At 34.9% G+C, this 18,750-nt stretch overlaps 1 protein-coding gene across 2 annotated transcripts in view; it reads left to right on the forward strand.

The window, feature by feature from the left end:
• LOC109689162 (ATP-dependent translocase ABCB1) overlaps positions 1-18,750 on the forward strand; it is an 86,309-nt gene that overhangs the window by 24,822 nt on the left and 42,737 nt on the right. For both annotated transcript variants that reach the window (XM_074064847.1, XM_020167905.2), the window contains exons 8-14: positions 8,477-8,601; positions 13,832-14,003; positions 16,968-17,081; positions 17,230-17,340; positions 17,519-17,644; positions 17,741-17,944; positions 18,285-18,455. In XM_074064847.1, coding sequence (XP_073920948.1) covers positions 8,477-8,601; positions 13,832-14,003; positions 16,968-17,081; positions 17,230-17,340; positions 17,519-17,644; positions 17,741-17,944; positions 18,285-18,455 — 1,023 coding nt within the window. The remainder of the gene's footprint in view (positions 1-8,476; positions 8,602-13,831; positions 14,004-16,967; positions 17,082-17,229; positions 17,341-17,518; positions 17,645-17,740; positions 17,945-18,284; positions 18,456-18,750) is intronic.

Below are 18,750 nucleotides of genomic sequence, written 5' to 3' on the forward strand. Positions count from 1 at the left end.
TATGAAATGGCCACTGGAGCCACAGCTCACCAAAGAGAGCCAAGAATGTTAAACCTCAATATGGTGTCTGCTGTTAAAAATTTAAATAAACATAAGAGTCTCCTAACATAATGGACAAAATGACCAAGATGTAATGGAAAATCATTTGTTATTACAAAACCAAGAAAATCACAATATGAATGAGAAATCATTTATCTGACCCCATCACCGAGCTAAATCAGATATTGGAACTATCTAACAAAGATTTTTAAAACAGCAATCATAAAAATGCTTCATTAATTATAAATTATTTTAGGGTAACAGGAAATCTGGAAAATACTAGCTATAAATGGGAGTTGTTAAAAAGGACAAAATGAAATTAGAGAACAGAGAGGTACAACATTAGTAAGAGTCAGGCTGCATGGGCTCAATTCATGTAAGTAGAAATGATAGGATAGAATTAGTGAAACTGGAGATAGAATAAAAGCATTCCCTCGTCTAAAACATGGAAAATGAAAAGACATTCAGAGGCCTGTGGAACCATAACAGAAGAGCCAAAGTGTATATAAACATCATGAGTCCCATAAGAAAAGGAGACAAAGAGTGAGGTTGAAGAAATATTTGAAGAACTAAGGGCTGAAAACTTCCAGTATAGTAAAGAAGCTGATCTGATTCCAAATATGATAAACCTAAAGCAATCCATGCCAAGACACTTAGTAATTAAAATAAAAACAAAGAAAATATTTTTGAAATAAGCCAGATAGAAACAACATATTGTCTGTTGGAAAACAGCAATTTGAATGACAGCATATTTTCTCATCTGAAACCCCATGAACGCCAGAAGGAAGTGGCATAATATTTTTCAAGTACTCAAAAAATAAATAAATGAAAGCTATCAAATGTGAATACTTTATCTGGTAAAATGATCCATGAGGAACAACAGGATGATGCAAAAAAGTAAGAAAAGTCTGAAATTAAAGAAAACTAAAACATTTTCACTATTATACCTTTTGTTGAAGACTGGCTTACTAAAACTCTTTAAGCAGAAAGGAAATGATTAATGAAGGAACATTATACCATCAGCAGAAGAAAAGGAACAACAAACAGAAAAAGCCCAAATTTAAACATACAATAGTATTTCCTTTTCTCAATGAGATTTATAAATTATATTTGTAAAACATAAGTAATAAACAATTATTATAAATAGACTATCATAAGTCACATTTGAATATAATCATACCCAGAGAAACCATTATGAAGCCCATAAAAAGTTACATTAATAAATTACTGATTAATCTTTTTGATATGTAAGCACTAGTTGAAAATATTCGGCCACTTTTGTGTTTTTATGATAGCCATGGAATAAAGGAATCCAAATATTTAAGTATTTTTATCATTTTTGTTAACTTTCTCCTTAAAAATATTCAGTAGTGGTAAAAGATGTGGAGCACTGCACACATATTTTTTTTTGGTATTTTTAATTTTATATCTTTTGTATATCTCTACAAGGAAATATTTTGTAATTTGGTTTCATTAATAAGTTCTAGTACTTGGCAGCCATAGCTTAGATTCTACTCTTTAGTGTTAAATCTTTGGAGGACCCACAAATCATGAGACTGAGCTCACTCCGAGGTATCCTGAGTATCAAAGCAAGTGGTGTGGCAACATCTGTGTAGTCAGATGTTGTCCAGGTGAGTTTCAGGAAGAGAAACTGTACACAGCAGTTCTACATGCTATGAAATGTGAGTTCACACATTTCCCAGCCCTCTGGATCACTGACTGATGTGTTTTTGCCCCAATAATAACTGGCAGCATGGTATACCTGCAGTGCACCTTACAACAACACTGAAGCAAGGTTTTTATTCCAAAACAGAATAAAACTGCTCAAAAAACATTACATTAAATAGTAGTATAAATAAAACAAAATGAAACCCTAAAAATGATCATGTAACCTGATACTGGCAGGATAAAGTGACAAATAAGAATTAGAAGAAGATGAAGTAAAAACTGAGTTACGGTCAGAGCTAAAAAAGTCCACAATTACTTCAACATACACACCCCTTGGCAACTGACAGACAGAAAATCACCTAGGTTATAGAAGATCTGACTAACATAATGGGTACCTAATTGACATTTGTGGACCATTGCCTCCAATTGCAGCAGAATACACATTGATCTTCTGTTGTTTTTATCGTGCATGAAATACTCACCAAGATTATGGCCCATGTTCTGGGCCATAAAACCAACCTCAACAAATTTAAGCCCGTGGTGTGCTTTCTCTGACTACAGCAGCTTCAGAGATGAGGCCAATAACAGAAAGATAAGAAAATCTCTAAGCATATAGAAATTAAACAACACATTTTTATATAATCCATGGATCATACAAAAGTCTCAAAGGAAGTTTTAAAATAATGCATAAGATATATACAGACATTTGGGTGTCCCTGAGGAAGTGCTAAAAGAAAAATTTATAGTATTAAATGCTTATATTAGAAATGAAGAAAGTCTCAAACCTAAATTCCTACCATATGAAACTAAAAAATAGATAGTAAAATAAGATCAAAGCAAGTAGAAGAGGCCAATGAAAAAGGCAAGTGTAGAAACCAATGGAAGTGAAAATAGGGAAAATTGGTTCTTCATAAAAAATACACTAAAGAGACAGAAGACACAAACAAAGAATATCAGAAATGAAATAGGGGATGTCATCACAAATCCTATAGATATTAAATAAGTAAAGACATGCTACCAGCAACTTTATTCATAAATTTCACAACTTGGGGATCATTTCCTTTATATTTACTACATATATACCTTGAATGTACAACTTGTTGTCAAAATTGAACTGAGATGAGTTAGACAATGGGATAGCCCTATAACCATTGAAGAAATTTAGTTTGCAACTTCAGAGTGCCTAAGAAAGATTTCTCTGGTCCTAAATGGCTTCACTGGAAAATACTGCTAAATATTTAAAGAATTAACACCAAGTTGATATAATTTACCCAGAAAAAAGAAGAAGAAACAGTTTTTAACTCATTTTATGAAGCTGATATTACCCTGATACCAAATCCAGATGAAGCAAATATAAAAAAAGAGAAAAATACAGGAAAATCTCTTTCAATAACTTAGAATAAAAAAATCCCTAAAACATATTAACAAACCAAATTCAGCAAAGTATAAAAATAAAGAATAATTATACATCATGACCAACAGATTTATTTTAGCTATATAATACCTGTTATTAACATTTAAAAATTAATGTGTCCCACAAACAGACTAAAGGAAAAAAAAAAACACGATCATATCACTTAACACAAAGAAAACACTTGACAGTATCCAACACTTACTGATGCTAACTCTCAGAAGTTTAGTATAGAGAGATGTTACTTCATCTCTGTAAAGATATCCACAAAACCCCTACAGCTAATATGCTTAATGGTGAAAAATTGCCTTCCCTTTAAGATTGGGAATAAGACAAGGAAGTCCTTTCTCATGACTTGTTTTCATCAAAGCATTGGAACTTTTAACTGCTGCAATAAAACAAGAAAATAAATAGAGGCATATATATTGGATAGGAAGAAATAAAACAATTTCTAGATTGAATGTTTTCTATGTGAAATCCCAAGAATGTACAAAAATCTGTAACAATTGAGTTCATAAAGGTCACAGGATATCATATCAATTGCATTTTTATACACTATTGGTGAATATGTAGAAACTGATATTAAAAATAAAATACATTTTTGGGGATACAAGAGTTCTATGTAGACCATGCTGGCCTTGAACACACAATCCTCCTGGAGTGCTGGAATTACAGGTGTGTACCACTATGCCTAGCTAAATATAATACCTTCTGTAATCATTCCCAATTAAATTTAAAACTTAGATAAATAGTTATATGTATAGGATCTGCATGATAAAATATTTAAATGTTAATAAGAGAAATCAAAGACGACTAAATAAACAGAGATAGTGTGTTCATGGATTAAGACCCAACATAGTTAAGATGTCAGTTCTTTCCAAAGTTGAAGATAAGTTCTTTAAATATTTCAGTAAATGCTATTTGTAGACATAAGAAAGTAAGTGTATTGCAAAATATTACATAGAAATTCACAGGTCCTAGAATAGCTAAAGCAATCTTGAAAGAAGAAGAGTAAAGTCAAAGGAAGAAGTCTACCTGACACTAAATCTTACTGCATTTTTATGGTGATCAAGACAGTGTGTATTGGTTTGGGGATGGACACACAGATCACACAGAATAGAAAACCCAGAAATAGACCTAAGCAAATAAGCCCAGCTGATTTTTGAATAGTGAACCTAGAAATAGACCCATGCAAATATGTCCAACAATTCAGTGGAGGAAGTCCAGCCTTTTCAACAATGGTGCTGAGATGATGATTGGACATCCACAAGCCAAACAAAAAATTAAAAGAAATGAAAAAGAACCTCAACTTAAACTTCATACTTTATACAAACACTAATTCAAATTGAATCACAGATTTAAATGTAAAACCTAAAGCTGTAAAAATTTTCAGAAAAAAACAGAAAATCTTTGGAATATAGGTCTAGACAAAGTTCTTAGACTTGATACTAAAAATATGATCCTTAGTAGGAAAAAATGATAAATTGAACTTCAAAATCAAATTTTTTACTTTGAAAGTCCATGTGAAGAGAATTAAAAGGCAAGAGTTGTATGCAAACTGCATATCCGAAAAAGAACTGTATGTAATACATAAAGAACTCTTAAAACTCAACAGTAAAAAAAAAAATCTATTTAGGGAAAGGGCAAAAGACATGAACGACATCTCAGGAAAGTGGATATACTGATGGAGAGTAAGTACAGAGAGAGTAAGTACAAGTAAGTTGTTCAGTGACATTAGCCATCAGTGAAATGCAGATGAAATCGTAGTGAGATACCGCTGCACATTTATCAGAATGGCAAAAGAGTAAAAGAGTGAAATGCCCAATGCTGGAGAGAGTACAGAGAAACTGGATCACTTATAGATTTGCTAGCAGGAATGTGAAATGGCACAACTACTCTGGAAACAGTCTCACAGTTTCTTTTTTTTTTTTAATTTTATTATTCATATGTGCATACAAGGCTTGGGTCATTTCTCCCCCCTGCCCCCACCCCCTCCCTTACCACCCACTCCGCCCCCTCCCTCTCCCCCCTACCCCCTCAATACCCAGCAGAAACTATTTTGCCCTTATTTCTAATTTTGTTGCAGAGAGAGTATAAGCAATAATAGGAAGGAACAAGGGTTTTTGCTGGTTGAGATAAGGATAGCTATACAGGGCATTAACTCACATTGATTTCCTGTGCGTGTGTGTTACCTTCTAGGTTAATTCTTTTTGATCTAACCTTTTCTCTAGTTCTAGGTTAATTCTTTTTGATCTAACCTTTTCTCTAGTTCCTGGTCCCCTTTTCCTATTGGCCTCAGTTGCTTTTAAGGTATCTGCTTTAGTTTCTCTGCGTTAAGGGCAACAAATGCTAGCTAGTTTTTTAGGTGTCTTGCCTATCCTCACCCCTCCCTTGTGAATCTCACAGTTTCTTATAAAACTAAACATACAGTAATCATATGATCCAGCAACTCTGCTCTTGAGCATTTATCTATGAAAAAGAAAATTATGTTGATATAAAAACCTGTACATGGTATTTTAAAGCAGTTTTGTTTATAATGGCTTCTGGGAAATATCCAGATCTCCTTCAACCAGCAAATGGTTAAACAAACTGGAACATCTCTACAACAGAATGCCACTCATGATAAAACAAAAGTAGCAACTAATAAATGCAACAACCTGGATGGATTTCTGGAGAATTATGCTATGTAAATAATAATATTATTATTTGGGGTATTACTATTTGCCTATCCCCAAAGGACATGCTGTATGATTCCATTTATAAAACATTCTTAAAATTAGAGTTGTAGTGATGACAACAGATTAGTGGATGCCAGAATTTAGGGATGTTAAGGAAGAGAAGAGGCAAAAAGTATGCAAAGACATCTGTGGTTATAAAAAGTACCATGAAGGACCCTTGTGATTGATACAGTTGTTCTGCATCATGACTGTAGTGATACTTATATGAATCTCTATAGGTGGCAACATTGCTTAGAACTAAATGCACACACATAATGAGTGTATGTGAAGTGGTGAATGTGAAAAACATTGTTGGATTATATCAATATTAAATTCTTGGTTGGGATATATGCTGTAGTTTTCTTTTTTTTTATATAGTTTTACTTTTTTATTGTGTCCTTATCCAGTTTTGGTATCTGGGTAACACTGACCTCATAGAATGAGTTTGGAAATGGTCCTTCTCATTGTATTTTGTGAGTAGTTTGAGGAACATTGATGTTGGTTCTTCTTTAAAGGTCTGGTAGAACTCATCAGTGAATCCAGATTCTGTAGTTTTCAAGATGTGCTATACTGAACAAGAAGTATATGCCATTTTGTTGTCATCTTCTACAAATACGTGTCAGTTTTCAATTGTCTCAAAATAAAAAGTTAAAAAAACCTAAATAAATCATTTACAAAGTGATAACGAAAGCCTAGATTGAGAAATAGAAAATGGCTTAAAGATGTGATCAAAATTCCTGCAGTGAGTGGTCCAAAATATTGCTTTTGAATGTATTAGTTTGAACAGTACAAAAGTGCCTATTAAGGTTTTAGTTTACAGAAATCACAACTTCATGTGTTTCAACCAGATGCCTATTAAGCTTTATGGAGAAATTATCAGGCTTTGGAAAAGGAATGGGTTTGTGATACCTTAGATAGCTCATATGGGTAATTGTAATAGTGGAAGTGCCAGCTTTCTAATCTTTTATATTGGCATTTCATATTCCTGAGAAGAGGTTGGAGCTTTTTTCCCTCTTGTTTTAATAGGCATGGTCTCTTGAAGAAAAAAAATCAGTAAAGATTTACCATATTCTCTTCTGCTTAGAATTATTGAAAGTTATAGAAGGAAAATAGGAGTCAGATTTATTAAATTCAGGATGGAACTTGAATACATATATATATCAATATATATTGATATATGTATTTATTGCTATATTTATATAGCAATAAATTAGAATAGCATGTTGTTAAACTCCTAATTGAAAAATATTTCTTGGTAATCCTCCTATTGTTGGCCACCTCCAGTGTGGACATTTATAGCGCAGAGGGATTTTGAGGGGAGCTGACTACCCTAACTCAATTTCAGTGCTGTGACTGATTCAGTGAAGTGTGGAGGGCAGGTAGGAAGAAGGCTTTCAGAAGTCAGGAAGGTCTAGTGAATCAGTGGGATATTTTTGGGAGGAGGTATACCAAAGTGGACAGATACCTGTGTCATAATGTCAGCCCATAAACATCATTAATACATATTTATTTCCCTTCAACCATATCTATGATAACTCCCTTTATTTTCACACAAAGGAAAGGAAGAAAAGCACTGTTATATCAAAACAACTTTGATCTTTTTATGCCAGAGAATATACTGATATTATTTATGTAAATTAGTACACAAATACTGTGAATTACATATTGAAAGAGTATAGTACTGCTTAATCACAATTTTGTAAATTGGTTGTGTATAATATTTCTTTAGATGGTTGACCACTTGGGCTTTCCTGGGATAAGCGGTAACCTCATTGCTTTGCCCATATCAACTGATCCAACTTTCATGATAGTTCATGAGTCGGTTGTGGTTTGTTTCAGAGAGAGAGAATCTCTCCAGTGGTTGTTGTTCAGGTTTTGAAGCCTCCTGGATTTAGATTTGAACCCTGAATGCTGGCACTTATTAGCAAAACACTGATCCTCTCATGTTTTTGTTAACTCATATGTTAAGCATAAGAAATAAGACTTATTTTACTGTGAAGCTAAAAAGAATAAATGAGATTTTGTGCATATAAGGTAACCAGAATGTTCTGTCTACAGAATGAATGTTCAGGAACCAAACAGTAAGATCAAAGATCATCTAGGAAACAAAAACCTCCCTGGTGGCTAAAAGTGTTGTTTCTCCCAGGAGCAGCAGCAGAGGAAACTCTGTGTTTACCCTGGCAAGAGAAGCCTTCTTGAAGTCACTTGGTCCCCTGCATTCCGATAGCCTCCACCTTAACACTTCTGAACCAGAGTGCAGTTAACAATTGCTGTGAGGAGCACACAACATACTTCCTTGACATAATGCCTATTTATATTTGTTTATTATTATACTGTGTTATATATTTTCTTTTCTGAAATTTAGCATCCCCAAAAGTTCCACTTATATTTATTTAGATGAGAGGCCATGATGTTTTCAGTGGGAAAGTTTGCAACTAATCTAATTTATTATGTATCATTCAATCCAAAAAGAATTTGAAGTGGCTTACAGAATGAATATGTATGTTAAATAGAGAACATCATGAGGAAAGACAAACTGAAAGAAAGATACTGTTCTTCACATGCATTAATATACAAGCAGCATTTGTGTGTTTATAACTTGTTAATATTTTTGATGATCTGAAGTTGCATTTTTTAACAGATATTATCTTCATTTACTGATAAAGAACTGTTGGCATATGCAAAAGCTGGAGCAGTAGCTGAAGAAGTGTTAGCAGCCATTAGGACTGTGATTGCATTTGGAGGACAAAAGAAAGAACTTGAAAGGTTTGAGTTTCTCTTTTAAGTTGCTAGGAATATTTGATTCTGGGTCATCTCATAGGCGCTTACATGTTAATTGTAGGAGTGTTTTCCAATATAAACATGTTTCCTTAGATAACTTAATGGGTATATTACAGCATGACTGATATTCTTGAGAAGTTATAATTCTAGTTGTAATTCAAAGAAATTTCTAGAGTTTGACATAAAAATAATTTACTAAAATCTCAATGTATTTTAAATTTCTGATTACTTTTTGTCTTATCACAAATGAGTATTTTGCATAAGATCAATTGGAATATGTTAATGTCACTTGCTTCCTTTCTTGTCCAGGCTCCTTTGTAGTGTTGATAGGCTCTATGATTTGGAAGATAAAAATATAGCCAAAAAGTACATTTGTGGAAAAGTTCAAGCTTGCTTTTTATTGTGTGTTCTTTAGTATTACTCTTGTTACTGGTTCTTTTATAGTGATTTATTGAAATTCACAATATTTATCAGATCCATTGGTTTCTTAGCAGCAATAGACTTTTTAAAAATTTAATATATTATGATATTATGACATAATACTTTAATGTTATAAATATATATATGTGGAAAAGATAAACTGTATTGTTTTGGTGTCAGACATTGTGTGGTAAACCATACAGGAAAGCATAAGAATGTTTATTAGTCAAAATAATGCTTACCTCTCAGAAAGAAGAGAAGTTGTGTAATAAGAGTAGGAAACATAGCCAGGGAATCTGTACATACACCTACAGAAACATAGCAGTGTTCTGTTTCTTGACCTCAACTGTGCTTACATGAGTAGGTACTATAGAATTATTTTTTACATGGTACATATGTGATTGAAGTACTCTGTTGTTCATTTGATACTATTTCACACCCCGAAACATAATTTATGATGGTTAAGTGCCATAATTCAAAGGAAGGCACTATTTGTGTTCTATTTTAATTTTTGGCAAGTCCTTTGCTTTAAATAGTCTGACTAATAAAATGGGAAGTCTTGCTTAAAGATGTGCTAGCAACCCCTCAAATAAAGTCCAGACTCTCATAGAGCTTAGATTCTAACAGGAGGAGAGGAAAAGCACAGACAATTACAAATAAGCAAATATTTAGGATACCAGTTGATTAACTGTTATTTGGAAAAATAAAACAGAATATTCTGAGAGAGTCCTTATAGGAACTATTTAAGAGAGGCACTAAGTTATAGACTTTTACAAAGTACTTTTAAAAAAATCAAAGAATGTGCTGATGAAAATGAGGGAGGCACATTTTAGTGAATGCTTCTTTGAGGACGTTTCATTTAGGCTGAGAACTGCGGGGTAAGAAAAAGCTTCCCATGATGGGCAGAGGGATGAGATGTGTGGGAAAAAAAGATGTTCAAATTTCTGATCAGGCAGAGACTTCTGCATGCTCTGGGAATATCATAAAGTTTGTGTAGCCAGAGCTCCCTTGAGAGAGGAGAGATTCAGGTGGATACTGGCCAGCATGTGTAGGTCATGGAGAAGAGTTCAGATTTTATTTTAAGGGCAGGGGCAAGTGGCTGAGGGTGTTAAAGAGATGAATGACTGTCTATGACATATTTTATAATAATTTCCTTGTACGTAAAGGGTCTGATGAATGGATGAGAGCAGTCAAAAGGTGGGACCAGGGAGACCAGTGGGAGGGCTAATGTAGTGAGAGGGATTATGGAGGTCTGATTTAGAGTGGAGACAAGACAAGGGAGATAGGTTCTTAGATTTGTGATGTAACTTGGAAGTAGAACTGACAAGATTATTTTTAGAGCATTATAATCCTTCAGTTTCTTTCCCACTCTTCTTTCCTTCTCTGAGTCTACATAGACAAGCAGTCGGTCTTGGGCTGACTTTTTTTCAAAGTAGCAGGTACAAGAGGAAGTTGGTTTTCTTGAAATTTAACCAGAATAGTAAAAGCATTTAATTCAATAGTTAGAATAGTTTTGTTCTTCTTCATTTAAAAATGTTCCTCTTTCTTATGTGTGTCTTGTAGATATGTTTGTCTACTAGTATTGGTTTCTCTTTCTCTCTCTCTCTCTCTCTCTTTTTTTGGTGGTACTGGGGCTTGAGCTCAGGGCCTTCACCTTGAGCCACTCCACCAGCCCTATTTTGTTTTTCAAGATAAGGTCTTGTGGAACTATTTGCCTGGGCTGGCTTCAAGCTGCAATTCTCCTGATCTCTGCTTCCTGAGTAGCTAGGATTACAGGCGTGAGCCACTTGCACCCAGTTTCTCTATACATAACCAAAATTGTTCCTTGCTGTTGTAGATAACTACTTGCATCTTTGACATTTTCATGAGTTAAGAGCAATATTTGTGAAACACAAATATTTTTATATCACTTTAGTGTGTTTTACGCACTCCCATTTTAATTATCATTTCCATACTAGAGCTTCTAATGAATGAATGACTTTTAAATCTGGTTTTCAGTGACTTTTTTTTTTTTAAAGTAATCAAAGTCCATGAAGATAGTGTATTTTTTTATCTCCTCCCTCATCAATCCCCTTATTTTCATTTGTCTTTTGTGTTATCTAAATTGTTTTCTTCCTGTCATTGCTTCTTCCTATGTAAATGTTTCCTCTGGCTGCATAAGACATCTTATCAGTGAAATGGTTTTGAAGTAAGTAAAAGAGATGATGCGAATGAGTCATGAGCATTAATGTTCATTAATGTAATCATGTGAAATTTATAGCAAGTAAATCATTAAATTTGCCTCTACTGAACTCCTAACACAAGCACACACACACACACACACACACACACACACACACACCACACACCTTACTGAAACATATTTCTTTTTTTTTTCCTTTATTGTTGTACTGGGGTGGGGGTACATGGTGGCATTTACAAAAGTTCTTACAATGTATCAAATATATCATACTTGAATTCATCCCCTCCACTGTTCCCCTTTATCACCCCCATTCATAGAATAGTTTCAACAGGTATCATTTTTTTGCATTTACATGAATATGTACACATTTTTTGCGCTGTATTCACCCTCCTGCCACCTTTCCCTGCCACTTCTCCGCTCGCACTGGTGCCAGCCCTCCTCACTGGGCAGCACCTGTTCTGCCCTGTTGTTCTCTGATTTTGCAGAAGAGAAAAGATTTTAAAAACACACAAAAAAAAAAGCCAGACATTTTTGCTTCTTTGAGATAACGATAACTATACAGGGAGTTTCCTTGTGGTATTTTCATGTATATATGTTGAAACATATTTCTTAAAAATAATTTTTGTTCATAGATTATGACTAGCAATTACATATCTTATCACCATAAACTATAAATCTGTGTTTAAATTTAGTCTTTAGTGGATGTGATACTTATGTAAATTTCATTTGACATGCTTTTGTAACTTGTGAAGTAGCTATCTAAAAATAGAAGTCCTGAAGGCTATAAAGAATGCATGTTCATATCTGGGCTGGGCTTGAACTGCGGTGTACCTACCTGCTGATTAGACAAATCCTCCAGTGAAAATAAATATAATATTCTATAGTATTCATATAGCCATGTATTTAATGGACTAAAGATCCCAAAAGATGAATTCTATGTGGAATTAATTTCTTACATTTTAACAATAGTGACCTCCTTTCTGCAAAGCAATGAATGTTCTAGGTTCTGCAGGGAGTCTGATAAAGAAGATAAAGGCAGATTTAAGACTCAGTTATAATCTGTACTACTTCCTTGATAATTTTACCTTAGTTCTATATTTGCACAATTCTCTTTTTCTTTAACTTGGGCTCTGTTAGCTTATCTGCACAGCTCTCTTCTTGAGCAGAACAGTCTGCTGTATTCCTTTCCAATGAAGGTAAAGCTCCAGGCACCATCTCTTCAGCTTTAACGTCAGCGATTGTCCACTGTCTGAGGGTTTAAAAGTATTTGAGCTATCATTTGGGAAGAAGTTTTAAGTCATTAAAATTGGAGAAAAAAAAGTGTCAGTGAATTCTAACTCTTTTTTTTTGTTATTTTCTTTGCTTGTTTGTTTTTGCCACCTTTTGTGAAATCCCTTGTATTTGCTCAAAGAAATTTTTGTGTGGCTTTTTGCATTTTTTTTTTTTGAGACAGGGTCTCACTATATAACTCAGGCTGGCCTGAAACTCTCAATCCCCCCTGCCTCAGTCGCCTTAGTGCTGAGATTACAGATGTGTTTCACCATGCTGGACTCAAAGAAGTCTTAACAGCTGTTGTTCAAGACCTTTGTTTTGTGAGCAGGTTACAAGACTGACTTGTAAATATGCTGTCGAGAGGCTTGGGTGGCCCTAGCCATGAGGCTAAAGTCCCTCATCCCAGCAGCAAGCATCTGTGGCAGACAAATGTTGGGAAGGATGAGTAGGAAATATGTAGAAAAGATAAAGAAGAAAACACTGATAAATAATGATAGGCTCTTACATATTCTTAAGCCAAATAAATTTTATAGGTCAGTGATTTTTAAAAGAGACATCTATGAAAGTAAGATAAATCATTCAGCTTATTTGAATGTAAAAGGTATCGCATATATTATGGCACAAGCTGTTAACATGCTTTCACACGTGTAATCTTATAGTTGATCTTTCCAACAGTCCCAGAAACAGGCAGGGCAAGGAGCCTCAAACTGTCCTTAAGGATCAGAGATTTTAAATGACTTGCTTTGTGTTTAGTTCTTTCTAGCACTGTATCTCTATTTTATTAATTATTGAAATGGGTATGTAGGTTTTTTTGTTGTACTGGGAATTGAACTTTGCCTGGCATTGAGTAGGCAAGTGCTCTACCGATTGAGCTAAACTCCCAATCCTTTTTAAGATAGGGTCTCACTACTTTGGACTGGTTTCAAACTCAATATTCTCCTGCATGTACCTTTCTAGTAGCTGGGGTTGCAGGCATGCATCATTATACCCATCCAATGTGCAGATTTTGAAAGGAAAACAATTTTTTCATTGGCTTCTATTTTGTCTTGTGCATGAGACAATACATATGGAACTTCACTTCCTTCACTACTGCTAAGACTAGAGAAGGAACTTCTAGAAGACTCTCCCACACATACTTTTCTCTGTGAGTTTTAGTTTCCTCTTCTACAAAAAGGAATAAAATAGTAATAACACATCATAGGGTTGATATATACAAAAAAGGAGAAAATACACACATACTGTTGGGTTGGGAACATTCTAACTACTCAATAACCATTATGCTACATAAACAAAAAATTTCCATATAATTTTAAATGCAACAATTTTAATTCTTTCTCCCAGGTACAATAAAAATTTAGAAGAAGCTAAAAGCATGGGAATAAAGAAAGCAATCACAGCCAACATTGCAATGGGTGCTGCTTTCCTGCTGATCTATGCGTCATATGCCCTGGCATTCTGGTATGGGACTACCTTGGTCCTCTCAAATGAATATTCTATTGGAAAAGTGATCACTGTAAGTTGTACATGAGTTATAAAAAAAACTCACTGTTGAAAATGCCAATGAAATTGAATGGTATTGGCTTGATTTGAAAATAATGTAATTTGAATAAGTATTGAATTTTACAAAGAGACAAAATATTACAGCATTTGTCTGACAAGCTCGAGGCCCTGAGTTCAATTTCCAGTATTGAGAGAGGGAGGGAGGGAGGGAGGGAAGGAGGAAGAGAGAAAGGGGGAAGAGAGAGAGAGAGAATGAATGAGTGAGTGAATGGATGAATTAATCATTACTAGGATAAAGAATAGGAAGGAAATTAGAGACATTCAACAGGTGATTTTGTTGTCTTTCAGATTTTTTGCAAAATTTCTTCTGTAGCCTAAATAATATTAACATTACCAAGCTCTCTAGCATGAACTTTCATTTGATGAGATTATGTCTGTAGGAAACTTGATACTAAGGATCTCAGTTTTATTTGCCTTTGTACTAATCAACATAACAAATGGCAAAATACACAGTTTTTTGTAGTACTGGGGTTTGAACTCAGGACCTACACCTTGAGCTACTCTATCAGCCCTTTTATTTGTGATGGATTTTTTCGAGATAGGGTCTTGCGAACTATTTGCCTGTGCTGGTTTTGAACCGCAATCCTCCTGATCTCAGCCTTCTGAGTAGCTAGGATTACAGGTGTGAACCACTGGTGCCCAGTCAAAATACACAGTTTAACTTACTTTTAAACTCTTTTGGATGGCAGCCAATCCACCTCACAAATTTGTAAGACTGTAAACAGTCTTCCTAAAAGAAAATTCTATTTGAAAGTCTTCTACATTTTAGAGCTTTGTACAAGTACAGAAGTCTTGCCATTTGATGTTATCTTCTTCTATTTAAAGACAATGAACTAATTTGAAAATCAAGCTTAATCTATAACTTATTAGAAGCTGCTGTGTGATTTTCCCTGGGAGACAAAAAAATGTTTGCCTTCCAACTGGCACAAGGCCAACAGCCCAAAGAATGACGAAGATAAGTCTAGCTTGCTGAGTGAATGAGTTGCACTTTGAGTTACCTATAGAGCAGTGGGTGACTAACAGCTGCTCCACTGCATTCACACCTACCCTTGATTACATTTCTTTTTTTTTATTTTATGGGCAACAAGGCATGGGGAATGCCATGAGCTCGTAGGGAGGGAGCCATGATTAAAGATCTCCAGGACAACAGTTGTTTATAGTAACTGCCTGGTTCCCGGGAGGAAATGTTAACAATCTCAATATCCGTTATCCCATTGGTTTGATGTGTAGTTTGTTTATTTTCCTTCCTTGGATGCAGGCCAGGGTTTCTAGTGGACATAATGGGTGCTCCTTCACCAAAATGGGAATGGTTGTTTCAAACTTGGAGGACTAGTTTTTCTCCCACAAGACTCATTCCACTTCTTTTTCTCCCACAAGACTCATTCCACTTCTTTTTCTTAGGCCAACACAAGTATATTGAGTTAGTGACAGATCATATTTCTTTGAATCCCTTAAGATAGTTCCCTTTTTCAGGATTCAGATTTGTAATATGGATAAGACTTTCTTTTGATAAGTGATGGCTATAGGTGAGCCTAGGTTGTACTGAGATATATGCTGCTTAATTGTGATGTAGATAAGCAGTTGGTTTTATTTTAATTTTTTTGTGGTGTTGAGTTTTGAGCACAAGGCCTCATGCATGCTTGGCAAGCCCTTCTTCCATTGAGCTGCTCTCCTAGCCCTAGATAAGAAGTTAAGTTCATTGTTCTCTTACCCCAAATCTGCTTCACAAACTGGAGGCATACAGAATAGTGCGGGGTTTGACAGCAGACCTACATGGTTCAAATTTCAGCTGGGCTACTTATTATCTATAATATTTGGGACAGCTGTTTAAATTCTTCAAGCTTCTATTACCTCTTCTGCCAAATGGACTTGACAGGAATGGTATGCCCTTTAAAAATGAAGGGAGATAATGAATATAGAATCCATTAGCAAAGCTTCTTCCATATAAATTGTTGGCCAATATAATTCCCATGTGACTCAGAAGGAAATGAAAAATGTCACAGTTCTCTTCAATGTCAAATGGAAGCAAAGTCAAATCTTTAATAACAAGCAAAAACTAAAACCCCAAAACCTGTTTTTCAGACTGCAAAGAGACATAGTCTGGTGAGATGGGGGTGGGGGCAGGGGAGCCTCCACCTGATAGTCATGCCTTAGGCTTGTGCTTTATAATTCACAAAGTGTTTCCTTAGACACTTTCAGCTGGCACAACACGTAGAGAGAATTTGTCTTACCTGTCTTTGCAAATGACATTGAAGACCAAGATTCTGCAAGAATATCCTGAAGACATATAGCCAGTTAGTGCTAATGTAGACTTTGGCCTGGCTTTTCTGATTTACCATAGCATTTGTTTCCATTTTACCCCCCCACCACACTAATGTAAATAAAAATTCTTAGCCATTAAAGAAGACATGTAATGGTCATCTAGTACTTATGTCATTGTTTCACTGAAGAAGTAAGACTGATTCTGCATTCTAAACAGACTAAAAAAAAGTACCTAAACTTTAATTTTTTATGTTTAAAATTTTATCATTTAATTGATAAATATAATTATTTTATCAATTATATTTATATCAGAGTATAATGTGATGTTTTGACATATGTATACAATGTGGAGTGATTAAATCAAGCTGATTAACATTATCACCTCACTTACTGAAATTTTTTAGGGGAATACATTTGAAACTTATTTTCTTAATTCCAAACTTTTAAAGTATTTTGAAGACCCCATATTTTTTATTGTGCCTTGTTGCTATTTTAAAATGGATTTTAAAATAATTTGGGAATTATATTAGCCAACAATTTATATGGCAGAAGCTTTGCTAACAGATTCTATTTTATGTTGGAAGAAAAGGAATATGCAAAAAAATTGAGGTAAACACAAAGTAATTTGATGGGGTTTTTTAATTACTTTCCTCAGGTCTTCTTTTCTGTATTAATTGGGGCTTTTAGTGCTGGACAAGCATCTCCAAACATTGAAGCATTTGCAAACGCAAGAGGGGCAGCTTATGAAATCTTCAAGATAATTGACAATGTAAGTCTGACATGGCTATTTGTCCATCTACATAAAAGATTTTGTAGTTAAGAGTCAATTTTGTTTTCGCTTTGTCTAGCTTTTCACAAAGTTTCACTACAATTTAGTTATTATAATCTAGTAATACCCTTTTTTTTTTTCTGTTTAGAAGCCAAGCATTGACAGCTTTTCAATGAGTGGACACAAACCAGATAACATTAAGGGAAATTTGGAATTTAGAAATATTCACTTCAGTTACCCATCTCGTAAAGAAGTTAAGGTATCGTGACGAATGATTAAGCTACTGGATGAAGAATTTCTGACACTTTCCTTTAGACACTTTTTAAAAGGAAAACACATGTCTATTTAAGCCTACTATTGAATTGAGCTGTTGGTTCAGAGACCCTGCATCTGTATCTCTGAGTTGTCTTAATGTTTATTTTTCATTTGTCTTGTAGATCTTGAAAGGGCTCAACCTGAAGGTGCAGAGCGGGCAGACTGTGGCTCTGGTTGGGAACAGTGGCTGTGGGAAGAGCACGACAGTGCAGCTGATGCAGAGGCTCTATGACCCCACAGAGGGCGTGGTGAGCTAGGCTGCAGCCATCAGTACTTGCCATTACACACCATTCTGAGTTCAACTACCAGTGTATGAAAATCACACATGTTTCTTTAAATTTCAGGTCAGTATTGATGGGCAAGACATTAGGACCATAAATGTAAGGTATCTGCGGGAAATTATCGGTGTAGTGAGTCAGGAACCTGTGCTGTTTGCAACCACAATAGCTGAAAACATTCGCTATGGTCGTGAAGATGTCACCATGGATGAGATTGAGAGAGCTGTCAAGGAAGCCAATGCCTATGACTTTATCATGAAACTGCCTCATGTGAGTTCTTCTTGACCTTTGTCATTCAGAGATGCAAAGAATGGAAGTTCATACAGCTCGGAAATTTCTGTGAATTAGAAGCTCCTTAGAAGGGAAACCAAGATTACATTGGATTTTTAAGCTCTAGCAGTAACAACCAGTGAGAGATATCTATATCTATATCTATATGTGTAGATGTATATATTTTTTAAATTAGTGTTGTTTATTGCTAAGTTTTAAAAAAACTACCTTATATTGCCAGTAAGACTCAGATGTTATGGGGGTTTTCTTCCCTGTTTAAAATGTGAACTGAGATAGCTTGTTGTTTTGTGAAATCTTTCTGTGTTTTTTTCTGTTGTAGAAATTTGACACCCTGGTTGGCGAGAGGGGGGCCCAGCTGAGCGGTGGACAGAAACAGAGAATTGCCATCGCACGGGCCCTGGTTCGCAACCCCAAGATCCTCCTGCTGGATGAGGCCACGTCAGCCTTGGACACGGAAAGTGAAGCAGTGGTTCAGGCAGCTCTGGATAAGGTCTGTGATCCCTATTTCAAACCAACTGTTTCAGAAGAATAGTAACATTCCACGGCCAATTCTTGGCCTTGGGAAAGACATTTCTGATAAATTCTAGGCCTTCACCTGTTAACAAAAAATCAGTGACTCTAAAGTCTTTTTCTGTTATTCTTTGCTTATTCAATTTCTGTATATTTCTCTAATCTTTTTTTAAGTAGCAATAAATAAATTTTCATTTGAAGACATTTGTAAATCTTTTAAATTAAACAAGAAATATGGATTCAAATGAAAATTAGTCTTCATCATTGAAGACTAA

This window comes from Castor canadensis, chromosome 2, assembly GCF_047511655.1.
Source record: "Castor canadensis chromosome 2, mCasCan1.hap1v2, whole genome shotgun sequence".
NCBI lineage: Eukaryota > Metazoa > Chordata > Mammalia > Rodentia > Castoridae > Castor > Castor canadensis.